General features: G+C 43.8%; 1 protein-coding gene across 3 annotated transcripts in view; it reads right to left on the bottom strand.

Annotated features, from left to right (window-relative positions):
- Positions 1-284: 284 nt before the first annotated feature.
- The window catches only part of LOC137286438 (transient receptor potential cation channel subfamily V member 1-like), a 38,854-nt gene continuing 17,676 nt past the window's right edge, over positions 285-21,462 (bottom strand). For 2 of the 3 annotated variants that reach the window (XM_067818302.1, XM_067818301.1), the window contains exons 2-16: positions 11,619-11,845; positions 8,915-9,063; positions 8,441-8,544; positions 8,198-8,338; positions 7,582-7,826; positions 7,264-7,348; positions 6,698-6,871; positions 6,435-6,508; positions 5,650-5,832; positions 5,147-5,320; positions 4,054-4,209; positions 3,880-3,957; positions 2,860-3,043; positions 2,352-2,551; positions 285-1,840 (exon numbers count right to left, since the gene is read on the bottom strand). In XM_067818302.1, coding sequence (XP_067674403.1) covers positions 1,672-1,840; positions 2,352-2,551; positions 2,860-3,043; positions 3,880-3,957; positions 4,054-4,209; positions 5,147-5,320; positions 5,650-5,832; positions 6,435-6,508; positions 6,698-6,871; positions 7,264-7,348; positions 7,582-7,826; positions 8,198-8,338; positions 8,441-8,544; positions 8,915-9,029 — 2,082 coding nt within the window. In that variant the 5' untranslated portion in view covers positions 9,030-9,063; positions 11,619-11,845 and the 3' untranslated portion in view covers positions 285-1,671. Of the gene's footprint in view, positions 1,841-2,351; positions 2,552-2,859; positions 3,044-3,879; positions 3,958-4,053; positions 4,210-5,146; positions 5,321-5,649; positions 5,833-6,434; positions 6,509-6,697; positions 6,872-7,263; positions 7,349-7,581; positions 7,827-8,197; positions 8,339-8,440; positions 8,578-8,914; positions 9,064-11,618; positions 11,846-21,462 lie in introns of all 3 variants that reach the window. The other variant, XM_067818300.1, reaches the window with a different exon arrangement.

Raw genomic sequence — 21,462 nt, 5'->3', positions numbered from 1 at the left:
TGTCATAGACACGGTCACCATACGTGGGCTACCTCACAACACTTGAAAACACTGATACATCTCCGTTTAAACAAATGAATTCTCTTGTTTGAAGCGTGACGTGACCCTCTGTTGACCATTACCTGTTTCCAGCTGGTACCGCAGACAGAACTATAAGCAACAAGTGACTATAACAGGAAAGGACGCACACACAGTTGTAACGATTTACTAGACCAGCTATCCCTGTCTAGATCAGAGATGGACTGGACCTTGTTTTTGACAAAAGACTTGGTGAAAAGAGAATAGAGAATCTACATAAATTTATTGGGATTGATAATGGCAGCAAATGAATGAAACGCCGGTAAAATATAGACAGCTGGAGTCGCCATATCTACCAGAGGCGCGATTTACACACATTTGTGTGTGCTACCGGTAGAGCAGATCATGTCTACCCTTCTGGTGAAAACCTGATATCAGCATGACCTCAGGGATCGATATATATAATTTACAATGCCTTATTGTTGATCTTGAGTTGACATTATACTTGTGGCCCATTACTTTAGAACGCACTCCGTTGTATTGTTGTTGTACTGTACATGAAACCTCTCTTGTGAATCTGTATACTTTTGCCTTTGTTTCTGCTGAATACAGAATTATTGAAAACCTGAGACTTGTCAGTGTTATATTTTGCTAGTTCTGTGGTGGTTTCTTATACCTTTTGTCACGGCAAATGTTTAACCGTAACGACAGTGTCACCGTGGTATGTGGACTGGAACTCGCCAGTGCTGTATGCAATGCCACGTTACGATACAACAGGAGTTGTCTCCCCTAAACGTCACTAGTATTAGCTTGATAACGATAAAAGAAGCTGTGCCGAGACGTTGCATCAGCTGAATAAGGAAGTTGTTCATCCATAAAGCTTGTCCATATATGCAATAAGAACAATGTTGTGAGATGACAGTCATGCAATGCCAGTCATATCTATACAATGTTGTATGATTCACATGCTCCTTCAGACCGCGAGACAGTAGCTGCCCTCAGTAAGCCGGTGACATTACACATTTGTAGCGTCATATGGCGCTTTTGGAGCTTGCCATTGTCTGACTTATCTATCCCATCTGACTGTGAGGGTTGTTGTTTTATCTCCTCAGATTGTGACCAGTCTTCTTTGACTGTGACTGTGGCGCGTGTAATCTGTCAAAACATGTTTGTGAAGATGTTGGATGTTTATCACCATGTCATATGTGACACTAGGGACAGAAAGATTCTTCTGATCCTCACAGAAATGCAGCATAGATCACCAAAGAAACGTTACACAAAACCTCACAGAAATAGCTGTCAGATTCTCATAGAAATTAGCCACAGATCCTCATAGAAACAGCTGTCACATCATCTCAGAAATGTCTCACAGAAAAGTGTCACAAACCTCACAGAAATAGCCGTCACATCATCACAGAAATGTTTCACAGAAGAGTGTCACAAACCTCACAGAAATAGCCGTCACATCCGTTAAACAGGTCGCATATATGCATACAGGGTCATTTCTTCTCGTACCTATTGACTAGTGGGGATGGAGGCAATCCTTCATCTAGGGATCCCCCAATTGGCCACCTCACAACGCCTCCTGTCGCAGATGTAAACACATAATCTGACGATTCAGTGATTCTGAAACTGCTGACGTCAAAGAGGTCATCATTCCAACTTGATGTCGACCTGGGCTCCTGAGAGGTCAGCATGTTGTCCTGCCCGTGGTATCGCCATCTGTGCCTGGATACGATCAGTGTCCTCGCTTCTTAATGTAATGGTAGTAGGTTCCATGGCGGTAGGTGTCTGTGGCGGAACAATTCTGTCCAGCTGCTCTCTGGAACAGATACCAAGTATCACCAAAAGAAGCACCACTATTCAATAACCAATATAGATCCTCATTTCAACTACACTAGCGTCTTGTACTGTAAGTACGAAAAGTAGTCGTGAAGAAACGGGTACAATTACATCATCTTTTAAACTAATGTTTTCTGATTGTTGTATGGACACTACGTGTCTAAACAAGTAGTAGTAACATGCCTAAAAGTGTCAGAACTTCCTGGTTGCTGAAGCATACTATTATATGATTGTGTGACGGTGGGGAGCCTCGGTCTTAATATTATAGAAAGGTCGCGCTGCACCTGTATCCTGCACCAGCCGAATTGCTTCATATTATGGATACTGTTCGTATAAACATGATGTGGACAACGTTAGCTATAGGACCAATGGGTGCTGAGATTATGAATGGAAACTATAGATACTTTTGTGGCATTGAAATTTCATGTAATCCGAAATGTCTCGGTGCTATGTCCTATGTACACGTTGTTCTCGACCGAGCGCACACTCACAGTATGCGGGTGAGCGTGTATTCCTGTCGGGCAAGGCGGTTCTTGATGGTGAGCAGGTTGAGCTTGTGTGAGTCCAGCCCGTCCCAGATGTCCCGGATGTACTTGTTGAGCTCGTTGAGGGGAGGGTTTTCCCACTTCTCCAACACGTCTAGTGGACTGGCAATCTCTTCCACCTCCTGGTACTTCGTCACACGGTAACCCTAAGTGAACAACATTTACACTGAGTCTGTGCTGCACCAAGGCTTCACTAGCGTTAATCTATAGATAACCAGCTTTCATATGTTTGGTGTTAAACTGGCAGCATGTTCTTCATTGTGCTTAACTCAGTATGCAATCTTTTCTTAGTGCAGATACGGCCTCTATTTATCTATAAACAAATGTCACCTTGTCTATCAACAGTTTTACAATGCTCACAAAAATCTCACATTGGCCAAAAACAATCTGACATTGCCCACAAACGATCTGATATGCTCACAAACAATCTCACAATGCCGGCATGCGATCTCACCTTGCCTATAAACAAACTGTTGAGCTCCACGCGGGCAATAATCCACGCCCTGTTGAGCTCCAGACCCCGCTGTGCATCCCGCTGCACGTTCTGGTAGGTGTCGCTGAGCTGAGCGATGAGGATGTTGAGGAGGACGACGATGCACGTGAAGAGGAAGATGACCATGATGATGCAGCTCAGCGTGCTGTCAGAGGAGGTACAGACGCCGGTGATAAAACACGCACTCAGGTACACGTCCGATGTCATACAACCCGCGTCCCTTATTTCACTCACGTGTCTCTTACAACCCCAAGCCAGAACAAACCTTGATAAATGTCGTTATAATAGAACTATTTGTTTCGTCGTGTTTTCCTTTTCGTGGGTTTCTTGACTTCGTAGTGATTGGAGTCGAAGTTGGACTCGACAAAAGTGGCGATATTTGGTGGACGATAGTACCACAACTTACAATCATGTTTGCATAGTACTGTCAGTAGCATCTTGACTGTTGCTGAGTGAGGCGTAAACCACAATTCACTCACACACTGCTAGTGGTCGTATTACAGGACCATCATTGTGAAATATTTTCGTCATTGTTTAAGCTTGACCTTGATTACTGCGGCCTCCTCTGCCACATCAGATATGAAGTGTGTGTCGATACAGTCACTCGTGTGTTTCCCAAACAGATCAGACTTTCATCAGAAATGCCTCAGGCCCACGTACATATTAATGCAAATATTTAGAATTGGTGCTGCGTTTCCTTAAATTTGATGATATGACGATCACAGACTGACAGCGTCCTTTACACAATGTGCCGCCTTTTTAACAGTAAAACATCAGAGGACGGTAGCATTATTACAAGAGTCCCTCTGTTACTGACTGTGCCCTCGTGTAAATGCGAAACATGTTTAAGACGTATATCATAATAAACAGGATAACCAGAAATATAATGAATTTTCATTTTCAACAGATTGGGACTGACCAAACGCTTGTCTGCACCCGTCTTACGTTCAAGTCAATGTCCATAGATGTAGGGCCACTCACCTGTATTCTGTGTATTCTATGACACTCTCACCCTCGATAAGGATCCGGACGCCAGTGAAGAGGGTGTCCCAGAAGGTGCTGTTCAGGAAGACATAGAATGTATACTCATCATCAACACTGTATAACAAACATGGTGGCAATGTGATATAAAGAATAAAGAGGGACCACTCGTACCTGGTTTCATTGTGAACTTGCAAGGAGTTCTCTCCCCTAAGTGCCATGACGAAGGATCCACTGAAAGCAAGCAGGATGACGGCGAAGACGATTGTGAACTGGAGGAAGTCGTGGGCGACGATGCGCCATAAGATCTGGGCGTAGGCTCCCGTTTGTCTGACGAAGAGGACAGGAAATAGCTAGATTGCCTCATGCCTTTAATACTGAGTTTACTGTTATTACAGAGTTGTTTACAAATCCTTTGATTTCTTGGAATGTGATACCTTTGAGAACTACAACGAAACTGTGCCAAGCTATTTTAAACTTATCACGGTTTAGTGATAAAAATAAGATGCAACATTGAAAGCAGTCTTGAACTGAGAATACAGACACGTCTTAGGGTATTTACCAGAGCAGAATCACCCCAGATATAGTCCAAACCGTAAGTATAAAGCAAAGATTAAATTTAATGTCCAATTAGTCTTCCCACAAGAAGTCTCGAGATACATCATACCATACCCTCTCCTGGGAAATCGAGAACGGCATACTCGAATGTTCACAGGAGTGTGGCAAACACCGTTTGAAAAGTGAAATATACAGGGAATACATTCCACACTCGGTGGTCGACGGTAGAAGTCATAACTTTCAAGTCAACAAATGAACCGATTCCATTTCCTCAAAATTATCTAGTTGAGTAACGTTAACATCGAGCAGCTTGGAGATATGACCTGGCCTCCTGGAAAACATCTTGACTGTCCACAGAATACGGTTGACCATAAGCATAATAATAATTATGTATGTTACAGTCAGTATATGTAATCAGTCATTTCACATAATGAATCGTAACGGTTACATTTCGTGACGTGCCTGTAAGCACTAGACAATACGTGTAAATGGCTGATTCATTTAGTCATTACGTGAAATGACTGATTACACATACTGACTGTAACATTTATCTTTTGCTTGATAACGGTGTTAGAATCTACACCGAAACGTCGCATCCATTGCAAGAAAGAAGTTGTCTATCCATGAAAGTCTTCATCCTCATCATACCAACGTCTAAAATGCCACTTACAGTAGAAGTACGATATACAGGTGAAACAACTGGTCTTACCGAAACACTGCGGCATACTTGAAGAGTCTCAGTGTCCACAGCAGGTAACCCACCGAGAACACGTGCCACTGTTCCTGTCTGTGAGTAAAGCGGAGGGGTGGGACCAGCAACAGGAGACTCGAGGACGACAGATCGATCCAGTTAAACTTGTCTTTCCAGTAGTCCAGTCTGTGCCTGCAAAAAGCCAGATCGTCAGGAACTCGCTGCATGTTGTATGTTTCGACCAATATTAGCCACACCATTATTCCTGATCACCTGCAGTTTCCCGATTTCGACAATGACCCGGAAATGAAGCTTCACAAAAGCACGATATTTCAGCAAAATCGCAGCGGGGGGACACCAGAAATGGGCTTCACAAATTGTACACATGTGGGGAATCGAACCCTGGGCACCACTAAGCTACCCCACCGACCCACATATACGATGAAATATGATGATGTTGAACTCCCTCTACAAGACATCAAGGCTATGTTTGAGCATTGTGTTGTTACTGTGTGACGTACTTCCTGAACTGGTTGAGCTCCAGGAAGAAGGTGATGACCACAGCCAGGTAAGACCACACCTCAAACACCGCACGTGCTAACTGGACACGTGAGTCGTAGACTGTGGGGTCTGACGTCATCACGGCTGAGATGGCGGAAAACGTCATCGAAAATAGCGTGATGCAAAACAAGACACAATTGATCCTAAAACAGAAACATTGTTACATATATGTTCTTGTGTGGAGTGTACGCTTGATTCGGTAGTCCGTGGACTTGTCAAACACTTTAATAGAGTATTCAATGTTGTGACTTTAGTACACTTAGCACACTCATGTCTGGAGGCTCAACATAAGCATTCGAACTAGTCATTAGACTGAGATATCTATATGACTGGTATCATAGTCGTATTTTGCACCCAATTTTTGCAGAGTATGGGCAAAGGTTTCTATCACGGTTGTAAAGTTGTGGCCCCCAGACGGTCCCTAGTTACAGAGCCCACAGGTTTATTGTGTCAAACAGATGGTCCCTAGTTACAGAGCCCACAGGTTTATTGTGTCAAACAGATGGTCCCTAGTTTCAGAGCCCACAGGTTTATTGTGTCAAACAGATGGGCCCTGGTTATGGAGCCCACAGGTTTATTGTGTCAAACAGATGGTCCCTAGTTATGGAGCTCACAGATTTATTGTGTCAGTCAGTCAGATGTCCCTAGTTATAGAGTACCACAGATTTATTGTGTCCACCCAGATGACCCTAGTTATGGTGCCTACAGTTATATCCAACACAGCATGGGTTTTGATATTACTCACTGGAACCGGGAGCGAGCGTAACCTTTCCACTTCTTCCTGATAAGGAGCCTGACAACATCGTGATACACCACCGACTGTGAACGAGGGAAGAGAAGATACATATGTGACCATCGGTACTAGACAACGTGGATTGTTCTTGAGTGCAAATGCTGCTTCACATTCAGTGTGTGTGATCTAATATTAGCCGTAGAGGTTACAGAAGATGATGAGAACATTTGGCTATATCGAATCTTTACCTTTATTTTATTAAAGAAAATTCTCACCTTATACCCTTCCTTGGCAATCACGTGTAGGCAGGACTTGGAGTTGGAACCAAACGATGGATGTCGGGGGGATCTGCCAAACTCGTCAGCCTCCAGCACGTGGTAAAACACCCGCATATGCCCGCTGTCTCCTATAGGATCCATCATACAGTCCAGCACACCCAGGACAGTCTGCTGTAACACAGAACACAGACTATACTTTACTTCGCACCCAGGACAGTCTCCTTTAACACAGAACACAGACTATACTGTACCTCACACCCAGGACAGTCTGCTGTAACACAGAACACAGACTATACTGTACCTCACACCCAGGACAGTCTGCTGTAACACAGAACACAGACTATACAGTACTTCACAGACCATGACATCCAAGACAGACTGACAATAGTATAAGAACCTATATCGAAACGTCGCTCTATGCAATACATAAGAAGTTGTCATCCACAAAGTTGTGTGTTTCATTTTAGAAACACCGTCTTCTAGAATGTAAGTCAAACATTCTGCTGTAAAAGACCACACACCATATAGTCCAAGAGTGTGTGCTAGTTCACGTCTATACTTACTAGCATCTCATTGCGTAGGAGAGTGTGAAATTTGCATTCTGCCTGAGAACCTTTGTCATCCGCCGCTGTATGGAGCTCTCGGACCCTGGTTGAGTTAAAATCATAAGTGTTCGATAAGGGAGATATAGTAATGCAAAGTGTTATGTCTTACAGCAAAATATTTGTGGGGCATGACAAGCACCAGACAGTAGGATTATCCTTGAATGACACCAGTGAGATCAGTTTTTGTCAGAGTTTTAATTAGTCTAAGATTATCGTTGAATGAGAGCGCTGTGTGGCTTGTGTCAGGGTTGTGGTGGGTCTTGGATTATCACTCACACGGCGTTGGGCATATAGTTGAGGATGAGGGCAGCGATGTCGTCGTTGTTGTTGTTGAGGGCCAGGTGGTAGGGCATGTTGTTGTCCTTGTCTCGGGCGTGGGGGAGGGCGTCGTTCTCCAGCAGTTTACTGCACACCCCCTTGAAGTTCCTCTTGACGGCGTGGTGGAGGGGGGTCTGCCACGAACTATCGCATGTCGAGGGGTTGGCGCCACGGTGGAGCAGGGTGTTCACGAAGATCTGCACCTGAACAGGAACTCAACCTCACCAACAAAACATCTCTTCACTAAAGTCGGTAAAGTAGCGAGGCGGCGTTTATGACATAGTAAATCAGGATCATATTACCTCTGAATATGCAGGGACGATACAAATACTGACGTCTCTACTTGGTGTGTTCGTTAACACAGAAGTATTCCAGCTACATGGCCTAACAGCTAATGACTACAACATCCAGTGCACCATGTTACACACAACCATCCATACCTCGGTCCATTATAATTTGAGCTGTATTGCAGATTTCCAGCATCTCTCGCACGTTTACTATGACACCTAAGGAGGTTTGAAGTACACGTTCTTTAATTTGGTAAGTGTTCCGTCTACATCCAACAGCATGTTACCTTTATTTCTGTGGGAATGTCCGACACGACATACAGCAACGCCTTGTCCTTCCCCTCGTATCTGTCAATTAGCTTGTCAATAATCACCTCGGTCTCCGCTTCCTGTCGGCCGATGTAGTGTGTCTGTGTCTTCTGAACAACCTGCAAGAGAGACGGTTGACCAGTACTGACAACACCGCATCTGGTTTAACGCTGCCAGTATCAAGCTGTTTGAATACGACTCTTTAATATCATCTATAGTACCTCTCTCTGGAAGACATCGTCTGTGACATCGGTTCCAAGGAAGTCTGCAACAGACGCAATGATCGGCTGGGTCGAGGCCACAGACGTCCGCATAAGGGACTCACCTGCGTCATTGGAGAATGGCACTGAGATACTCACTGGTGAACACAGACACAAGATCAGGACATTACTACTACCTCAAATTATCCATAATATCTGCTTGTACCACGGTGTCACACCACACGATACCCCCAAGTGTTGTTTTAGTTTTAGTCATTGAGTGTGTAACTAACATTGCTAATAATTATTCTCTGTGCAGAGTTATAAATTATCTCCTCATGTGCGATTAACTGAGAACAATGTAATATTGGTGCTTTTAGTGTGTTGTTGGGAAACTGTTGTTTTTGTCGTGTACGTGGACAATACGACTTGAATAATGGCATCTCTAGGAAACAGCTGCTACAGAACAGATCTTGTTATCAGCACAACACGTACCGGAGGAACTAAGTTCCTGCATCATGAGGTCTTGCGAAGTGGGTCCGGATTTGTGACGCTTGCGAAGTGGGGCCGGATTCTCGTCCCTCCCATGTCGATAGGCCCTGCTCAACATACCTGGAACACCTGCCTAGATCACGTGACAATACCTGTAATCATAGAACATGCATTAGATAAAGATCGAGTAAGTGAACAGACTCGAAATGTATTTCACAAAGTGTTTATGAAACGCGCGTAGAACTGTATTTCCCTGATCTAAGCCTTCATGTACTACACTGACCAGGCTTAAGTCCACTATCAGCTACCAGTCTATCAAAACCCAACATCATTATCAAATACCCTAAAGTCTCCTAAGGCCCAACAACAAAAGTCTGCTGGCACTGAAATCCTCTCATGATTAACAGTTGAAGGTTACTATCTGTTAGTCAGAAAACACTCAACAGTTGAATAGTTGAACAGTTGAACACAACAGTTGAGGTCTACTAAGACCAACAGGTGAGGTTTTCCAACACCGACAGTTGAGGTCTACTAAGACCATCAGGTGATGTTTTCCAACACCGACAGTTGAGGTCTACTATGACCGACAGATGAGGTTTTCCAACACCGACAGTTGAGGTCTACTAAGACCAACAGGTGAGGTTATCCAACACCGACAGTTGAGGTCTACTATGACCGACAGGTGAGGTTTTCCAACACCGACAGTTGAGGTCTACTAAGACCATCAGGTGATGTTTTCCAACACCGACAGTTGAGGTCTACTATGACCGACAGGTGAGGTTTTCCAACACCGACAGTTGAGGTCTACTAAGACCAACAGGTGAGGTTTTCCAACACCGACTGTTGAGGTCTACTAAGACCAACAGGTGAGGTTTTCCAACACCGACTGTTGAGGTCTACTAAGACCAACAGGTGAGGTTTTCCAACACCGACTGTTGAGGTCTACTAAGACCAACAGGTGAGGTTTTCCAACACCGACAGTTGAGGTCTACTAAGACCATCAGGTGAGGTTTTCCAACACCGACTGTTGAGGTCTACTATGACCGACAGGTGAGGTTTTCCAACATCGGCAATTGAGGTCTACTAAGACCAACAGGTGAGGTTTTCCAACACCGACTGTTTAGGTCTAGTAACACCGACAGGTGAGGTTTTCCAACATCGGCAACTGAGGTCTTACAGCATCAGATTCATTAGGCCATACCCTCGAACTGTCTGCCTCGTGTACTCCTCCAAAGGGCCAATGTAATCTGCCTCTACTAGGGCTCTCTTTACGTTAGCTAGTCCTGATATACGTTAACGTATCCATATCTTAGCGAAGTTCAGGTTCTTTCATAGACGACCTCGATGTAAACATCGGCACCGCGACAACGCCGACAATCTATGGTGATGAACAGAACAGGTGTAGATGGAGGTAGCTCGTGGGTTGCAGGCATCTGTTTACATAATTACCATGTTGCATGCCTTTATCGCGATCGATGCCTTGACGCCGCACCCACACACCTGACATAAAACAATCTCAAAAGGTAAATCTGTGGACCACATCCGACTGGCATTTACTACCGTGAATCTGTACAACTGACAGACACCCCTTCACCGCCTCTGGAATACTCAAAATTTAGCGTTGGGCTGTCATCTCTCAACGTCGTCTCTCCCTAATCTCTGAGTGTCGCCTCTCTCTGTATGTTGTGTCTCCCTTATCTCTGTACGTTGTCTCTCCCTCATCTCTGTACGTCGTCTACCCCTCATCTCTGTACGTCGCCTCCCCTTATCTCTGAGCGTCGTCTCTCTCTGTATGTCGTATCTCCCTTATCTCTGTACGTTGTCTCTCCCTTATCTCTGTACGTTGCCTCTCCCTCATCTCTGTACGTCGTCTACCCCTCATCTCTGTACGTCGTCTCCCCTTATCTCTGAGCGTCGTCTCTCTCTGTATGTCGTCTCTCCCTTATCTCTGTACGTTGTCTCTCCCTTATCTCTGTACGCCGTCTCTCCCTCATCAGGGTTGTTTGTGTACTGCCTCCAGTCCGCCAACTGCGTCCTTTTGTCTCCTCCACTGATTACATCCGAATTAACAAGACAACACGCAGAGACATGTTAAAGACATGCCCTGGACATGATGGGCGTCACTGAATGGATCGGATCTCGAGTTTCACCAATGACCATATAATTAATATGGTCCCTGGTCTCACTAAATTACTGCTTTTCCTCGTCTTTTGGTTATGACAATACGTCAGCTGTTTCATCTGACCCTAAACGTTGGATAACGTTTTTATCAGCTACTTCTAATGTGAGAGTGACATTATGGCGGAACCAACTGACCCTAGACGTCAAGCGGCGGAAAACGCAGAATAGTTAACATCCGTCTACACTTGCTTCTAGAAAGGGCGGGCTCAATATGCGCGACTTGTGACTTCACATAATGTTAAACAAAGAAAGACCTAGTCTTTCTACTAGATGATGTGCAGACGAACTGTAAACCACGTTTTACTAAGTACTGACAGAAGTCAATATATCTGTATACAAGGTGAGCAAAGCCTGCCATGTATAAGCGATGGGTTGTGGGGACTGAACCGATGAATCTGCGTGCTTCAACAACATATATATTCATTAATGAGAGTGGGCCTGAGGCACTTCCTGGTTGACTCAGGACAACAGTCTATCCGCCATCAGCCCTTTCCCCATGAGTGTACACTATACAAATAATACTCACCGTAGGTATAGATATGACTTTATATGGTTCCGTCAGTGTGAGAGTATCACATGTAGCACCCAGTCTACTTCCTTCTCCTCAGCACTGGGGCGTTTATCTGTAAACGGCCTTGTGGGCATAGATGACTACACTATGAGTCACATGACTTCTCCAACCGTTCTGTAACACGCAGTCAGCAACGTAACTGTCTTTCAACTCAGTCCAGATCTGACAGAAGAGGGGCACATCTAAATACCGAAGAACGAGACATCACAAAGGCGGTAATTCGGAGTGTTAATGTCATAACATGGTCTGTCTCGCTATATGTCAAGCCGGCACACAGGTGATGGCTACCTTGTCTGGCACAAGAGACGATGAAACGTCTCCATGTGTAACCTTTACTACCATTATATAATGACGACACATGAGTACATGGTGAGAGAGAGAGAGACCGCGCAGTTTTAATGGATGTACCTCACAACTCTTTACAAACAACTGAAACATATTGTGTCAATTATGTCGACACTCGTTGATAAAGGTAATAATTCGAAACTTTATCAACTCGTATTGATATAATTGATATTGGTAGACACTTGGGTGAGATATTCAATATATATGTTACAATAGATATGCCGGACGGCGATGAGGTGTTGTGATACAGGTATGTATACGACTTAATTGACGATCATCTGATTCACTTCTTCTGGAACCAATAATTAATTCCTTACACGCTATACACTCTTCGTATACTTCACTGTACTCCAGACATAAATACCATGACAGCACATAACATTATACTCTCTAATTTAGTCGGAATGCAAACAATTATTTGCACTATACATAACAATGAATATATGGACTGTACACTATACACGATGTAGCCATAACTTGAACAACACATGTATTCGTCGCGCTATAAACTACGCACACTACACAATGTGCATGGTATAACGGACACTACACAATGTGCACGGTATAACGTACACTACACAATGTGCACGGTATAACGGACACTACACAATGTGCACGGTATAACGGACACTACACAATGTGCACGGTATAACGGACACTACACAATGTGTATGGTATGACGGACACTACACAATGTGCACGGTATAACGGACACTACACAATGTGCACGGTATAACGGACACTACACAATGTGTATGGTATGACGGACACTACACAATGTGCACGGTATAACGGACACTACACAATGTGCACGGTATGACGGACACTACACAATGTGCACGGTATAACGGACACTACACAATGTGTATGGTATGACGGACACTACACAATGTGCACGGTATAACATACACTACACAATGTGCACGGTACAACATACACTACACAATGTGAACGGTATGACGGACACTACACAATGTGCACGGTATGACGGACACTACACAATGTGTATGGTATGACGGACACTACACAATGTGTATGGTATGACGGACACTACACAATGTGTATGGTATGACGGACACTACACAATGTGTATGGTATGACGGACACTACACAATGTGTATGGTATGACGGACAATACACAATGTGTATGGTATGACGGACACTACACAATGTGAACGGTATAACGGACACTACACAATGTGCACGGTATAAGGGACACTACACAATGTGCACGGTATAACGGACACTACACAATGTGCACGGTATAACGGACACTACACAATGTGCATGGTATGACGGACACTACACAATGTGCATAGTATAACGGACACTACTCAATGTGTATGGTATGACGGACACTACACAATGTGTATGGTATGACGGACACTACACAATGTGCACGGTACAACATACACTACACAATGTGCACTGTATAACGGACACTACACAATGTGCACGGTATAACGGACACTACACAATGTGCACGGTATAACGGACACTACACAATGTGTATGGTATGACGGACACTACACAATGTGCACGGTATAACGGACACTACACAATGTGCACGGTATGACGGACACTACACAATGTGTATGGTATAACGGACACTACACAATGTGTATGGTATGACGGACACTACACAATGTGCACGGTATAACATAAACTACACAATGTGCACGGTACAACATACACTACACAATGTGAACGGTATGACGGACACTACACAATGTGAACGGTATGACGGACACTACACAATGTGTATGGTATGACGGACACTACACAATGTGTATGGTATGACGGACACTACACAATGTGTATGGTATGACGGACACTACACAATGTGAACGGTATGACGGACAATACACAATGTGTATGGTATGACGGACACTACACAATGTGAACGGTATAACGTACACTACACAATGTGCACGGTATAACGTACACGACACAATGTGCACGGTATAAAGGACACTACACAATGTGTATGGTATAACGGACACTACACAATGTGCATGGTATGACGGACACTACACAATGTGCACGGTATAACGGACACTACACAATGTGCACGGTATAGCGGACACTACACAATGTGTATGGTGTATAACGGACACTACACAATGTGCATGGTATAACGGACACTACACAATGTGTATGGTGTATAACGGACACTACACAATGTGTATGGTATAACGTACACTACACAATGTGTACGGTATAACGGACACTACACAATGTGCATGGTATAACGGACACTACACAATGTGCACGGTATAACGTACACTACACAATGTGAACAGTATAACAGACACTACACAATGTGTATGTTATAACAGACACTACACAATGTGCACGGTATAACGGACACTACACAATGTGCACGGTATAGCGGACACTACACAATGTGTATGGTGTATAACGGACACTACACAATGTGCATGGTATAACGGACACTACACAATGTGTATGGTGTATAACGGACACTACACAATGTGTATGGTATAACGTACACTACACAATGTGTACGGTATAACGGACACTACACAATGTGCATGGTATAACGGACACTACACAATGTGCACGGTATAACGTACACTACACAATGTGAACGGTATAACAGACACTACACAATGTGTATGGTATAACAGACACTACACAATGTGCATGGTATGACGGACACTACACAATGTGCACGGTATAACGGACACTACACAATGTGCATGGTATAACGGACACTACACAATGTGCACGGTATAACGTACACTACACAATGTGAACGGTATAACAGACACTACACAATGTGTATGGTATAACGTACACTACACAATGTGCACGGTATAACGTACACTACACAATGTGCACGGTATAACGGACACTACACAATGTGCACGGTATAACGGACACTACACAATGTGCACGGTATAACGTACACTACACAATGTGAACGGTATAACAGACACTACACAATGTGTATGGTATAACAGACACTACACAATGTGCATGGTATGACGGACACTACACAATGTGCACGGTATAGCGTACACTACACAATGTGCACGGTATAACGTACACTACACAATGTGCACGGTACAACATACACTACACAATGTGAACGGTATGACGGACACTACACAATGTGTACGGTACAACATACACTACACAATGTGAACGGTATGACGGACACTACACAATATGCACGGTATGACGGACACTACACAATGTGCACGGTATGACGGACACTACACAATGTGTATGGTATGACGGACACTACACAATGTGTATGGTATGACGGACACTACACAATGTGTATGGTATGACGGACACTACACAATGTGTATGGTATGACGGACAATACACAATGTGTGTGGTATGACGGACACTACACAATGTGAACGGTATAACGGACACTACACAATGTGCACGGTATAACGTACACTACACAATGTGCACGGTATAACGGACACTACACAATGTGTATGGTATAACGGACAGTACACAATGTGCATGGTATGACGGACACTACACAATGTGCATAGTATAACGGACACTACACAATGTGTATGGTATGACGGACACTACACAATGTGAACGGTATAACGTACACTACACAATGTGCACGGTATAACGTACACTACACAATGTGCACGGTATAACGTACACTACACAATGTGCACGGTATAACGGACACTACACAATGTGCACGGTATAACGTACACTACACAATGTGTATGGTATAACGGACACTACACAATGTTCATGGTATAACGGACACTACACAATGTGCACGGTATAACGTACACTACACAATGTGAACGGTATAACAGACACTACACAATGTGTATGTTATAACAGACACTACACAATGTGCACGGTATAACGGACACTACACAATGTGCACGGTATAGCGGACACTACACAATGTGTATGGTGTATAACGGACACTACACAATGTGCATGGTATAACGGACACTACACAATGTGTATGGTGTACAACGGACACTACACAATGTGTATGGTATAACGTACACTACACAATGTGTACGGTATAACGGACACTACACAATGTGCACGGTATAACAGACACTACACAATGTGCACGGTATAACGTACACTACACAATGTGCACGGTATAACGTACACTACACAATGTGCACGGTATAACGGACACTACACAATGTGCACGGTATAACGTACACTACACAATGTGTATGGTATAACGGACACTACACAATGTGCATGGTATAACAGACACTACACAATGTGCATGGTATAACGGACACTACACAATGTGTATGGTATGACGGACACTACACAATGTGCACGGTGTGACGTACACTACACAATGTGCACGGTATAACGTACACTACACAATGTGCACGGTATAACGGACACTACACAATGTGCACGGTATAACGTACACTACACAATGTGTATGGTATAACGGACACTACACAATGTGTATGGTATAACAGACACTACACAATGTGCACGGTATAACGGACACTACACAATGTGTATGGTATGACGGACACTACACAATGTGCACGGTATAACGTACACTACACAATGTGCACGGTATAACGTACACTACACAATGTGCACGGTATAACGGACACTACACAATGTGCACGGTATAACGTACACTACACAATGTGAACGGTATAACAGACACTACACAATGTGTATGGTATAACAGACACAACACAATGTGCATGGTATGACGGACACTACACAATGTGCACGGTATAACGGACACTACACAATGTGAATGGTATGACGGACACTACACAATGTGCACGGTATAACGGACACTACACAATGTGCACGGTATAACGTACACTACACAATGTGCACGGTATAACGTACACTACACAATGTGCACGGTACAACATACACTACACAATGTGAACGGTATGACGGACACTACACAATGTGCATGGTATGACGGACACTACACAATGTGCACGGTATGACGGACACTACACAATGTGAACGGTATAACAGACACTACACAATGTGTATGGTATAACAGACACTACACAATGTGCACGGTATAACGCACACTACACAATGTGCACGGTATAACGTACACTACACAATGTGCACGGTATAACGGACACTACACAATGTGCACGGTATAACGGACACTACACAATGTGAATGGTATGACGGACACTACACAATGTGCACGGTATAACGGACACTACACAATGTGCACGGTATAACGTACACTACACAATGTGCACGGTATAACGTACACTACACAATGTGCACGGTACAACATACACTACACAATGTGAACGGTATGACGGACACTACACAATGTGCATGGTATGACGGACACTACACAATGTGCACGGTATGACGGACACTACACAATGTGAACGGTATAACAGACACTACACAATGTGTATGGTATAACAGACACTACACAATGTGCACGGTATAACGCACACTACACAATGTGCACGGTATAACGTACACTACACAATGTGCACGGTATAACGGACACTACACAATGTGCACGGTATAACGTACACTACACAATGTGTATGGTATAACGGACAAAACACAATGTGTATGGTATAACAGACACTACACAATGTGCATGGTATAACGGACACTACACAATGTGTATGGTATAACGGACACTACACAATGTGCACGGTATAACGTACACTACACAATGTGCACGGTATAACGGACACTACACAATGTGCACGGTATAACGGACACTACACAATGTGCACGGTATAACGTACACTACACAATGTGTATGGTATAACGGACACTACACAATGTGTATGGTATAACAGACACTACACAATGTGCACGGTATAACGGACACTACACAATGTGTATGGTGTGACGGACACTACACAATGTGCACGGTATAACGTACACTACACAATGTGCACGGTATAACGTACACTACACAATGTGCACGGTATAACGGACACTACACAATGTGCACGGTATAACGTACACTACACAATGTGAACGGTAAAAGAGACACTACACAATGTGTATGGGATAACAGACACAACACAATGTGCATGGTATGACGGACACTACACAATGTGCACGGTATAACGGACACTACACAATGTGTATGGTATGACGGACACTACACAATGTGCACGGTATAACGGACACTACACAATGTGCACGGTATAACGTACACTACACAATGTCCACGGTATAACGTACACTACACAATGTGCACGGTACAACATACACTACACAATGTGAACGGTATGACGGACACTACACAATGTGCATGGTATGACGGACACTACACAATGTGCACGGTATGACGGACACTACACAATGTGAACGGTATAACAGACACTACACAATGTGTATGGTATAACAGACACTACACAATGTGCACGGTATAACGTACACTACACAATGTGCACGGTATAACGTACACTACACAATGTGCACGGTATAACGTACACTACACAATGTGCACGGTATAACGTACACTACACAATGTGCACGGTATAACGGACACTACACAATGTGCACGGTATAACGTACACTACACAATGTGTATGGTATAACGGACACTACACAATGTGTATGGTATGACGGACACTACACAATGTGTATGGTATGACGGACACTACACAATGTGTATGGTATGACGGACACTACACAATGTGTATGGTATGACGGACAATACACAATGTGTGTGGTATGACGGACACTACACAATGTGCACTGTATAACGGACACTACACAATGTGCACGGTACAACGTACACTACACAATGTGCACGGTATAACGGACACTACACAATGTGTATGGTATAACGGACACTACACAATGTGCATGGTATGACGGACACTAGACAATGTGCATAGTATAACGGACACTACACAATGTGTATGGTATGACGGACACTACACAATGTGCATGGTATGACGGACACTACACAATGTGCACGGTATAACATACACTACACAATGTGCACGGTACAACATACACTACACAATGTGCACTGTATAACGGACACTACACAATGTGCACGGTATAACGGACACTACACAATGTGCACGGTATAACGGACACTACACAATGTGTATGGTATGACGGACACTACACAATGTGCACGGTATAACGGACACTACACAATGTGCACGGTATGACGAACACTACACAATGTGTATGGTATAACGGACACTACACAATGTGTATGGTATAACGGACACTACACAATGTGCACGGTATAACGTACACTACACAATGTGCACGGTATAACGTACACTACACAATGTGCACGGTATAACGTACACTACACAATGTGCACGGTATAACGGACACTACACAATGTGCACGGTATAACGTACACTACACAATGTGTATGGTATAACGGACACTACACAATGTGTATGGTATAACAGACACTACACAATGTGCACGGTATAACGGACACTACACAATGTGTATGATATGACGGACACTACACAATGTGCACGGTATAACGTACACTACACAATGTGCACGGTATAACGTACACTACACAATGTGCACGGTATAACGGACACTACACAATGTGCACGGTATAACGTACACTACACAATGTGAACGGTAAAAGAGACACTACACAATGTGTATGGTATAACAGACACAACACAATGTGCATGGTATGACGGACACTACACAATGTGCACGGTATAACGGACACTACACAATGTGTATGGTATGACGGACACTACACAATGTGCACGGTATAACGGACACTACACAATGTGCACGGTATAACGTACACTACACAATGTGCACGGTATAACGTACACTACACAATGTGCACGGTACAACATACACTACACAATGTGAACGGTATGACGGACACTACACAATGTGCACGGTATGACGGACACTACACAATGTGCACGGTATGACGGACACTACACAATGTGTATGGTATGACGGACACTACACAATGTGTATGGTATGACGGACACTACACAATGTGTATGGTATGACGGACAATACACAATGTGTGTGGTATGACGGACACTACACAATGTGCACTGTATAACGGACACTACACAATGTGCACGGTACAACGTACACTACACAATGTGCACGGTATAACGGACACTACACAATGTGTATGGTATAACGGACACTACACAATGTGCATGGTATGACGGACACTACACAATGTGCATAGTATAACGGACACTACACAATGTGTATGGTATGACGGACACTACACAATGTGCATGGTATGACGGACACTACACAATGTGCACGGTATAACATACACTACACAATGTGCACGGTACAACATACACTACACAATGTGCACTGTATAACGGACACTACACAATGTGCACGGTATAACGGACACTACACAATGTGCACGGTATAACGGACACTACACAATGTGTATGGTATGACGGACACTACACAATGTGCACGGTATAACGGACACTACACAATGTGCACGGTATGACGAACACTACACAATGTGTATGGTATAACGGACACTACACAATGTGTATGGTATGACGGACACTACACAATGTGCACGGTATAACATACACTACACAATGTGCACGGTATGACGGACACTAAACAATGTGCACGGTATGACGGACACTACACAATGTGTATGGTATGACGGACACTACACAATGTGTATGGTATGACGGACACTACACAATGTGCATGGTATGACGGACACTACACAATGTGTATGGTATGACGGACAATACACAATGTGTATGGTATGACGGACACTACACAATGTGAACGGTATAACGTACACTACACAATGTGCACGGTACAACGTACACTACACAATGTGCACGGTATAAAGGACACTACACAATGTGTATGGTATAACGGACACTACACAATGTGCATGGTATGACGGACACTACACAATGTGCACGGTATAACGGACACTACACAATGTGCACGGTATAGCGGACACTACACAATGTGTATGGTGTATAACGGACACTACACAATGTGCATGGTATAACGGACACTACGCAATGTGTATGGTGTATAACGGACACTACACAATGTGTATGGTATAACGGACACTACACAATGTGCACGGTATAACGGACACTACACAATGTGCATGGTATAACGGACACTACACAATGTGCACGGTATAACGTACACTACACAATGTGAACGGTATAACAGACACTACACAATGTGTATGGTATAACAGACACTACACAATGTGCATGGTATGACGGACACTACACAATGTGCACGGTATAACGGACACTACACAATGTGTATGGTATGACGGACACTACACAATGTGCACGGTATAACGGACACTACACAATGTGCACGGTATAACGGACACTACACAATGTGCACGGTATAACGTACACTACACAATGTGCACGGTATAACGGACACTACACAATGTGCACGGTATAACGTACACTACACAATGTGCACG

Source organism: Haliotis asinina, chromosome 6, assembly GCF_037392515.1.
Source record: "Haliotis asinina isolate JCU_RB_2024 chromosome 6, JCU_Hal_asi_v2, whole genome shotgun sequence".
NCBI lineage: Eukaryota > Metazoa > Mollusca > Gastropoda > Lepetellida > Haliotidae > Haliotis > Haliotis asinina.
The sequence above is the reverse complement of the archived record's forward strand: the minus strand, read 5'-3'. Positions and strand labels throughout refer to the sequence as shown.